The sequence below is a fragment of the Macrobrachium nipponense genome, chromosome 40 (assembly GCF_015104395.2).
Source record: "Macrobrachium nipponense isolate FS-2020 chromosome 40, ASM1510439v2, whole genome shotgun sequence".
Taxonomy (NCBI): Eukaryota; Metazoa; Arthropoda; class Malacostraca; order Decapoda; family Palaemonidae; genus Macrobrachium; species Macrobrachium nipponense.
This window is the reverse complement of record NC_061101.1, coordinates 41,604,679-41,614,475: the sequence shown is the minus strand read 5'-3', so window position 1 is coordinate 41,614,475 and position 9,797 is coordinate 41,604,679. Positions and strand designations below refer to the sequence as shown.

The following is a 9,797-nucleotide window of genomic DNA, read 5'->3' as shown; positions in this document are numbered from 1 at the left end:
CTGTTAAAAAGTCCTCAACTAAAACCACACCCTAGAAATGAAGATCACGTCCTCCGTGCTCCAGTTAGTAGGGCTAGACTCAACCTTTTTTTGGAAGAGATAGAAAGAGAAGGGAGTAGAGCATGTCTAACTCCTATCCTCATTCTTTTGATATTAAGAATTGAGTGATTTTTCTGGGTGTAGAGGATGAGAAGAGAGTACTTTGTCCCGTAAGAGCATTGGAGTTTTAAGGACTGAAAAGTTACGAGAAACATCCAGTAACTTGTGGTGTTTGGTCAAAGATCCGTCTAGACCTCTTACAAAGTATGCCCTCTCTCTCTTCCCAAGGGATCTTATTCGAGACTGGTGAAGAGCATTGACAAGGGTTTAAAGTCAGAGCTCACAATATTAGATCTGTGGCTAAGTCATTAGCTTTCAATCACAACCTCTTCCTCTCATAATTTCTTCAAGCTACATACTGGACATGCAGGAACAGGCAGTCTACGGTTTTATGTCCATGCCTCCCACCTCCTTTCAATGTGGGAATTAGCTCTGTAATTACATGGTAAGTTACATATATAAAAATTACATTTTTTTAAATGAAGTTTTATATATATATACTTCCCAACTAATTACAGAATGGAAGTCCACCTGCCTCCATAAGGCATCAACAAATTGAAAGGCTTTGCCTAGGTGTTTCTATTTGTACTGAAAGTGGGCGGTGCTAGTTACCTACACCAAAACGAAATAATTGCTACCACAAATTTCAAATTTTAGCTGCCTTGCTAGTTAGAAACTATACTTATGTAATGACTTATTAAGTACATATATCTAAAACCAAATTTTTTTATAAAAATTTAATTTTTATTTGTTCAAACATTAGTAAAGTGCTCGATTTATGTTTTGATTAAAAAGATCTTTAAGGTCAAAATGTTTTTTGATTAATAGATATTTATTAAATTGGGTTTTGTTTTTTATATATACCCATGTCAACAGTAAACAGTTTACATACTATCCTCTTAATGAATGCACATTTTGTAATTTTCAGTTAATGTTAGACAGTTGGAATGCTAGTATTTTTAGTAATATCAAGCAGCGATTACAAGATTCAGCAATGAAACTAGTCCATGCGGAGAGGAATGGTGAAGCGTTTGATTCACAGCTTGTCATTGGTGTCCGTGAGAGTTACGTTAACCTCTGCTCCAATTCCGTTGATAAATTGCAAATTTATAGGGAAAATTTTGAAAAGGTAAGTTTCATCTATTTTTTTTTTTATATATTTACATTCATATATAAAATATCTTTGACTTTTTGTAGTTGGAGTGAACAAATTACTTTCATCACTTCACATGAGATATATTTTGTATATTTATTTTTTGTCTTCACTGTCAGATTTAAGTGACTGTTTAGGTTTAGCTTTAATCATTGAAATCTTTTTAATTTTTCTTAGGCTTACATTGAAGCAACCAAAGCCTTTTACCGAATAAAGGCCCCGCAATACCTCGAGGCAAATGGTGTCCAAAACTACATGAAATACGCAGAGATCAAATTAAGAGAGGAAGAGCAGCGGGGTGAAAAGTACCTGGAATCCTTTAGTGGATCGCTACAAAACGTAAGTCTCTCTCATATGCTTTAGAGGAGGTTCTGATAGGCAATACCAGACCTACATGGCCAGTGTAGAGAAAGTGCTCGTTACCTTGAAGTGCATGCTGGAGTCAGACTTGTTCTCCAAGCTTAACCTGTGAAATCTGTCAAGATTTATCACCTTTCAATAGGCATTGTATAGTTCTTGGAAGGAGTATCAATGGTCAAAGTAAGTAGTAGATAGTTCAACTCAGCAAAAAAAATAAATTGGTTTTCCCTGGGACACCTGCCCTTGCAGTCAGTGTTTCAGAGCTCCAGCACATGAAGACATTGGGAAACTTGGGATCACCTGGAGAAATGATTATTGGAAGAACTTAACCCTTTAACGCCAATTGGACGTATTAAACGTTGAGATAAATTGTCTCCCGGGTGCCGATTGGACGTATGGTACGTCGATATAAAATGTTTTTTAAATTTGCGGAAAATAGTTATAGGCCTACTAGGCAAAAACTTTTGAATCACGCCCCTTGGGGGATGCTGGGAGCTCACAGATCAAGGCATTGTTTTGTTTACAATCGTTACGCAGGCGCGCAAGGGTGAATTTATTTCTTATCGCACTAAAAAGTATCAGCGACACATCTCAGAAATTATTTCGTCACTTTGACATAATTTTTGCACCATTTTAGATTAGCCGTTACATGGAGTATTATATATGAAAATGTGTGCAATTTTATGTAGAATACAACAAAAAACAACTCATGGTTGTAGCTTTTATCAGTTTTGAAATATTTTCATATAAATAACGATAAGTGCCAAAATTTCAACCTTCGGTCAACTTTGACTTGACCGAAATGGTCGAAAAACGCAATTATAAGCTAAAACTCTTATATTCTAGTAATATTCAATCATTTACCTTCATTTTGCAACAAATTAGAAGTCTCTAGCACAATATTTCGATTTATGGTGAATTTATGAAAAAAACTTTTTCCTTACATCCGCGTGGTAACTCTTCCGAAAAAATCATCGATTGTCGTAATGTTTGCACCATTTTAAATTAGCCGTTACATAAAGTTTTATATATATGGAAATGTGTGCAATTTCATGTAGAATACAACAAAAAACAACCCATGGTTGTAGCTTTTATCAGTTTTGAAATATTTTCATATAAATAACGATAAAGTGCCAAAAGATCAACCTTTCGGTCAACTTTAGCTTGGACTGCAAATGGTCGAAAAACGCAATTGTAAGCTAAACTCTTATTTATTCTAGTAAGATTCAATCATTTACCTTTATTTTGCAACAAATTGGAAGTCTCTAGCACAATATTTCGATTTGTGGTGAATTTATGAAAAAAAAAACATTTTCCTTACGTCCGCGCTGTAACTCTTCCGAAAAAAATCAGAAAGGTTTTTGTCCGATTGTCGTAATGTTTGCACCATTTTAAATTAGCAGTTACATAAAGTTTTATATATGAAAATGTGCGCAATTTCATGTAGAATACAACTTAAAACAACCCATGGTTGTAGCTTTTATCAGTTTTGAAATATTTTCATATAAATAACGATAAGTGCCAAAATTTCAACCTTCGGTCAACTTTGACTCGACCGAAATGGTCGAAAAACACAATTGTAAGCTAAAACTATTACATTCTAGTAACATTCAATCAATTACCTTTATTTTTCAACAAATTGGAAGTCTCTAACACAATATTTCGATTTATGGTGAATTTATGAAATAAACTTTTTCCTTACGTCCGCGCTGTAACTTCCGAAAAAATCATAAATTTTTTTGTCCGATTGTTGTAATGTTTGCACCATTTTAAATTAGCCGTTACATAAAGTTTTATATATGAAATGTGCGCAATTTCAGTTAGAATACAACTAAAAACAACCTATGGTTGTAGCTTTAATCAGTTTTAAAATATTTTCATATAAGTAACGATAAATAGAAAAAATTTGTCCTTCGGTCCACTTTAACTCAACCGAAATGGTCGAAAACTGCAATTGTAAGCTACAACACTTACAGTCTAGTAATATTCAATCAATTACCTTCATTTTGCAACAAACGGTAAGTCTCTAGCACAATATTTCGATTTATGGGGAATTTTTGAAAACTGCTTTTTTTTACGTCCACGCGTTAAGAATTCATGCATCATTTTGTGATAATATTTTCTTTGTGTTGCCTTGAAGTGTACAATACAATGGAAAAAAATTAACTCATTAGCTTTAACCGTTTTGTTCACAGCGTGATTTGAATACAATTATATATGAAATTTTGTTTTCGCGCTATCATATATCCCATTATTTATATATGATAATGATATTTTTTTCATTTCTGATGGTTGCATACTAAAATTCACGCAATGACAAAAAAAGGAGCCTAAAATGAATTCTTAATCTTGAAAACTAAGCGTGCTGTGATTTTTTGAAAAAAATATTTTTTCTGCTTCGGCGCTCACTCCGAGACCGCCTCGGCATACGGGAGACGATTTTTATTATACCCCTTCGGCATTAAAGGGTTAATGTCTGGATACCACTCTTAGAAGCTGTCACAATAAAGATGTTATATGGTATAAGTAGAGAAAGTAAAACTGGAGTGATGTAAAGGAAATTCCAAAATATTACATTGTTTGAAAAGGACTTATATATCATATTTCCATTGCTTTCCTTTGTTTTTGTAATTAGTTACTATTGATTAGTGGTGGTGTGAAAGGGCAGTTAGCTATTCAAATATATATCCCTCAAAGAAAAATATCAGTTGACTGCTTCATTTGAAAATAAGGTTATTTGATAAGTATGAGTTTTTATCTAAATGATTCTTTGTGTACTTACTGAATTTGACCATCAACTTAAAAAATAATGTACTAATGTATAAATTACTATTGTTTTCATTACAGTTGAATGAGTGCTGTGTGGAGGTGTTAGTAACAACCTTTCGTGACACTATTTTAGCAGAATGTCCTCAGATGATCAAAAATAATGAAACTGATAGTAAGTGGATTTACTTGCAAGTTCATTAGACAAGTAGATGCTTGAAGAATATACAGTATAGAATTTATCAGGGATCTAATAAGTGCACTTTGTTTTGGTAATGCACTTGAATACTTTCATTGTCTTGTTAATTAAGTGCTTGTAGACCTGGAACTGGGGCTAAGTAGTTTATACCATACCTTTTCAGATTTTTTTTCACAATTATGATGAGAGAGGAAGAGGACTAAATTAAAAGCTGGGACACTGTTTAACAAAATACAAAGAGATAAGAGATGCATGTAATTATATACAAATAGCTGCAAGGAATCATAGGCAACCTAAATAAATTTGGAGCTAAAACAGAATAGAATGCTATTAGTATTATAATACTTAGTTAATACTAATCAATTTAAAATATGTGAAACAGATGGTGAAACATACTTCACCTTTAACTCAGATCCTTTGTTCCATTCAGCCATTTATTTTTGAGAACATATACTTACATATGGTCTGCCTCCCAACCATGCAGTATCACTTCCACTTGTAACCGAGACTACTGGATATGAAGCTTTAACCTGCGTGTGCAGGATGGCTATCCAGTTAGCAGTGTGAGATTATTTTTGGGTTTAAATAGAATAGATAGGGTTAGTGGAGACCACAAGTATACTGGCTAATGTAAAAGATGGGTTTGTACTGAAAATGTAAAAAATTTTCCACCTTTTAGTTTTCATCTGTATTTCTTTTTGTCTTGTCCCACTTCAGTGTCCAATTAGTTAGCCATACCTTTCTCTAAAGTGTGATCCTGTAGAATCGGGATTTTTTCATAAATGACTCTTCCAGTAATTACGTAACTATAGTTTTCCACATACGGCAGCCTAAATTCAAATTTCGCAGGTAGCGCTTCGATTGCTCAGTGTAGGTATACAGTGCTGCCCCCCTAACGGCAATGTTTGGAATGACATAGCTAATCACCCCATTATGTTTTCAACCGTGCTCGACTAAACATGGAGTGTTAAAACAGCTTGTTTTTATTTTCTAGTTATATCACCAGTTTTTGGAATTATTACACAACCATTGGAAAGCGTATTTCATTGCCTTCAAGCAGGATGACACTTGTCTTTTTTTGGTTATTACCTTGATTCAGATTATTTTAGCAAGCCGGCTACATGCAGTCACCAGCAATAGTTTTGTCTTGAAAGTAATTATCGAATGTTAACACCATTCCTTTTGGCCAAAACTTTGAATTTATGATTTACATGCTGGGCTTACGCTACATGCAAGTCACCAGTTAATATATACTTAAAAGTAGTTTTTGAATGTAAGGCCATTCCTTTAGACCTAAAACTTTTGTACTTATGATTTGTTTACTTGACATAGGCTATGCCCAGCTGCTGGTAAATGATTGCCTTAAAAGTAATTCTTGAATGTAATGCCTTTCCATTGGGCCAGAAACTTTTGCACTCATGATTTGTTTACCGGGCATAAGTTATTTGAAAGTTGCCAGTAATTAATTACCTTAAAGTAATTCTTGAATGTTACACTATCCCTTTAGGCCAAAACTTTTACATTTATGATTTGCTTACTGGGCTTAGGCTACGTGCAAGTCGCAGATTAATAATTGCCTTAAAAGTAATTCTTGAATGTTGCATCATTCCATTAGGCCAAACTTTGCTTTTAGGATTTGTTTACCGGCCACAGGCTATTTGCAAGCTGCCAGTAAATAATTATCTTAAAGTAATTGTAAATGTTAAGACATTCTTTTAGGCCAAAACATTTTTTGTTCCCTGAGCCTGGGATACTCGTCACTTTCATTTGCAGAGAACTGAAAAGTGATGGGGGAGGGGCAGGGTTTGAAATGTAGTAAAGAGAGAAGAGTGCTAATGATTGGCTGCAGTGGGACTTAGGCAGTATGTTCTTGTCAGTCAAACATCCACTACCAGTTTTTGCTTTGGCAGTAATTTGGAACATTACAGAGAAGGCTCACATGGCCTCGGCATACAAAGGTATTTTCCTGGTGTCACGCAGTCGTGAACATTCTACATCTTAGCTTCTAGCCTCCACCTTGCTTGGCGGTACGAACTGGAGTGCAGGCCGCTCGAGTCCACTGGTTTGGACACGTAATCGGTTACTGGATTCAGTAACTTTGAATTCCTGAAAATTCAAGTATAGTGGTACCTTGGTTCATGAACAAATCAGGTTATGAACCAGATGTTCAAAAAATTTTTGTTTCAGTTCATGAACCATGCTTCAAGTTACAAGTACACAAACATCCCCAGAAAGGGTTCATCGGAAGCACTGAATGTTTTTTAAAATGTTTTTTTACTGCTACTCAGTCTTTGTCATCTTAATTATTTACTTATTTTCACTGAGAAATACAGGCAGCCCCTGGTTATCAGCAGGGGTTCCATTCTCAGCGGGGTGCTGATAAGCGAAAACCGCCATAAACTGCTTATGGCACCAAGTTTCAGTTAATGGTGTCGATAACCAGTTAGTGACACCTCATTTAGGTATGCTATGATGCCATAACTCTTATTATCAAAACCTTATGGTGCAGATAACCGAAACTTGGCCCATTAGGGTGCCATAAATTGCAGATTTTCCCGATTGCCATTAACCAAGTCTGCCAACAACTGGGGCCTGCCTGTAGTACTATTTTGAAAAGGAATATCGTATTACTTGTGTAAATACATACAGCCAGAAACAGCTAATTTGCTGTGAACAACCAAATCTGATAACAACAGTGGTTTGCTTGCATTTCAACCATTGTAGGATAGTAAAAAATGATTGTAGTTATGTTACAAATTATGTGAAGTAGAATAGGAATGATATATTTTTACTTTGCTATACCCTTTTAAGTAGAATAGGACTGATATATTTTTACTTTTCTGTAACCTTATTCACTTTGGAGAAAAGATCGACAAGGGCATATACGTACTGCTAAATTTAAGGTGCAAGTTGTCGCTGAAGCTGAGGAAAGAATGTTAATCTGCTAACGACTATTATTGTGCATTGGCAACATGGATGAAACTCCCACAAACTTCGGTATGGTACTATCAAACTCTACCATAAACAGAATTTGAGAGAAACTCATTTTAATCAAAACGTTTTGGTACGAAAAAACACGTTACTGTTTTCATTCCAATAAAAGATAAATATGTAAACCTTGTAGTATTCTGATGATATCAAGTGAAAATATCGAACGCAATCTGTTAATTTTTTTACACAATGAACATGTCCTCAGCCCCATCTACTAACAAAAAAAATAACAAAATTTTGTTCACAATGGTAGGTATTCAAGTGATATTTCGACTTGAAAACACTTTGATAATGTAAATTCGCTCTGATTTGAGTTCAATACAGCAAAGTAAACTTACCTCGCAATCGTCCTCGGCTGATTTCCAAACCTAAACATAAATTAGGCCTGCTATGTATTTTATAATACAATAGTAGTATGAAAATGCTTACAATATTATTGGCTGCAGTGAAGTAGACCATAACTTTGTGCCAGGAACCCGTAGAAAAATGAAAAAAAAAAATTAAGTGTCTGAGGTTTGAATAAATTATTTGTTTTTAGATTATTTTAAATGGAGAAAGTTGATTCAGGTTATGAATTTTTCAAGTTATGAACAGTGTCCTCGAACGAATTGAGTTTATAAACTGAGGTCCACTGTATAATGATTTGTTTTTGAGTAATCAGTTATTTGTTTTTTTTTCTTTTATCACAAATTACAGAATAAAAGCACATTGTTCTACAATATTAGAGTCGTATTTGCTGCGATACTTTAATGCAAAAAGTACTTTTTTATTTTAAATTATCTTTTATTTTAGAAGGTATACATACATTTATGTTATCTTGAAATACATACATTCTGAATATATGAAATGCTAAAGTTATTCGCACATTTTACGCATGTTTTGTTATATGCATAGATGTCAGAATTTCCTATGAAGATGTATAAAATACAAAAAAGCAAAAGTACAAGGCCCCCCCCCCCCCCCCAGTCCCCCCCCCCCCCCCATTGGGGGGGATTGGGGGGGTTTTTCCGTTCTTGGCGGTGTGATGATAAGTGAAGACCTTTATTAACTGAAACTCGGTGATTTATGGCATTGAGTTTCGGTTAATGGCGTCTCTGTTAGCTATATTATGGCACAATGACTTTATTATTGGCACCTCATGGCGCTGATAACTGAAACTTCCTCCAAGGGAATCTTCAGTCCTTTGCACCACAGTTGGTCCCAGACTGCACCTATTTTGAAAGGAATGTAGTTGCAGGGGGCCAGAACCTTGGGTGGTTCAGGTTCTTCAAGAAGCTACTCCATCAAGGAGTAGCTTCTTCCAAGTCATCCATCACTTTGATGGCTTACTCTGCAGGGTCAGAGAGGTTTTTTGGCTGCTCCTCTGGTGCCAACTCATGCTCCTAGTGTCAGCCAGCTCCAGAACTCCTAGCTCTCCCGGCACTCAGCACTCTGGTGCCAGCCTCCACCAGCTCCCAAACACCTAGGTTACCTTCCACCCAGCTCCTCTGGTGCGACTCATACTCCGAGTGTCTGCTAGCTCCCGAGTCTCTAGCTTGCCTGGCACCTAGCTTGTTTGGCTGCAGCTTTTGCTACAAGGGAAGTACAGGCAGTCCCCGGTTATTGGCGGACTTGGTTATCGGCGATCTGGTTTTATGGTGCTTGTCTAGCCCCATAATGGGACAAGTTCCGGTTATCGGCGCCATAAGGGTTGTTATGGCGCGCCATAAGCATCATTATGACCTCATTAATAACTGAGTTTCGGTAAATGGCGATTTTCGCTTATCGGCACACCCCCAGGAATGGAACCCCTGCCGATAACCGGGGACTGCCTATAGTATAGAGAGCTCTCTGTCCAGTTGGAGTTTTTTTTTCAGGAATTCCCTAAGCTGAGTAGGTAGAGGAGCATTCATAACCTAAGACGGTATGGCAAGAACCCATCTCTTCCTCTGTCTAAACGTGTTGTCTTCCATTTTATATGGATTTCATTTTTGAAATACACTCAGTGTTGTGGAGTGTTTTTTGCCTACTTTGAAATGAAGCTAAGTATATGTCAGAACAGCCTCTACCTCCTTAGTTTTCAGACACTGTATGCCCTTTACGTCCATTCTATTATCGACCTGCTAGAAGCTTAAGCTATCTTTGCTTCTTACTTTTTTTTTTATGAAAGCTTAAACGGTGTCAAAATTTTCCAATACCTCAAGACCATTTTTAGTGACTGGCATGGCATCGCAGAAGGAATCACAGGAT

At 36.0% G+C, this 9,797-nt stretch overlaps 1 protein-coding gene across 1 annotated transcript in view; it reads left to right on the top strand.

Annotated features, from left to right (window-relative positions):
* The window catches only part of LOC135212115 (cullin-5-like), a 278,450-nt gene that overhangs the window by 125,810 nt on the left and 142,843 nt on the right, over positions 1–9,797 (top strand). The window contains exons 3-5 of the mRNA XM_064245512.1: positions 1,028–1,228; positions 1,430–1,591; positions 4,460–4,553. Of these exons, the coding sequence (XP_064101582.1) occupies positions 1,028–1,228; positions 1,430–1,591; positions 4,460–4,553 (457 nt within the window). The remainder of the gene's footprint in view (positions 1–1,027; positions 1,229–1,429; positions 1,592–4,459; positions 4,554–9,797) is intronic.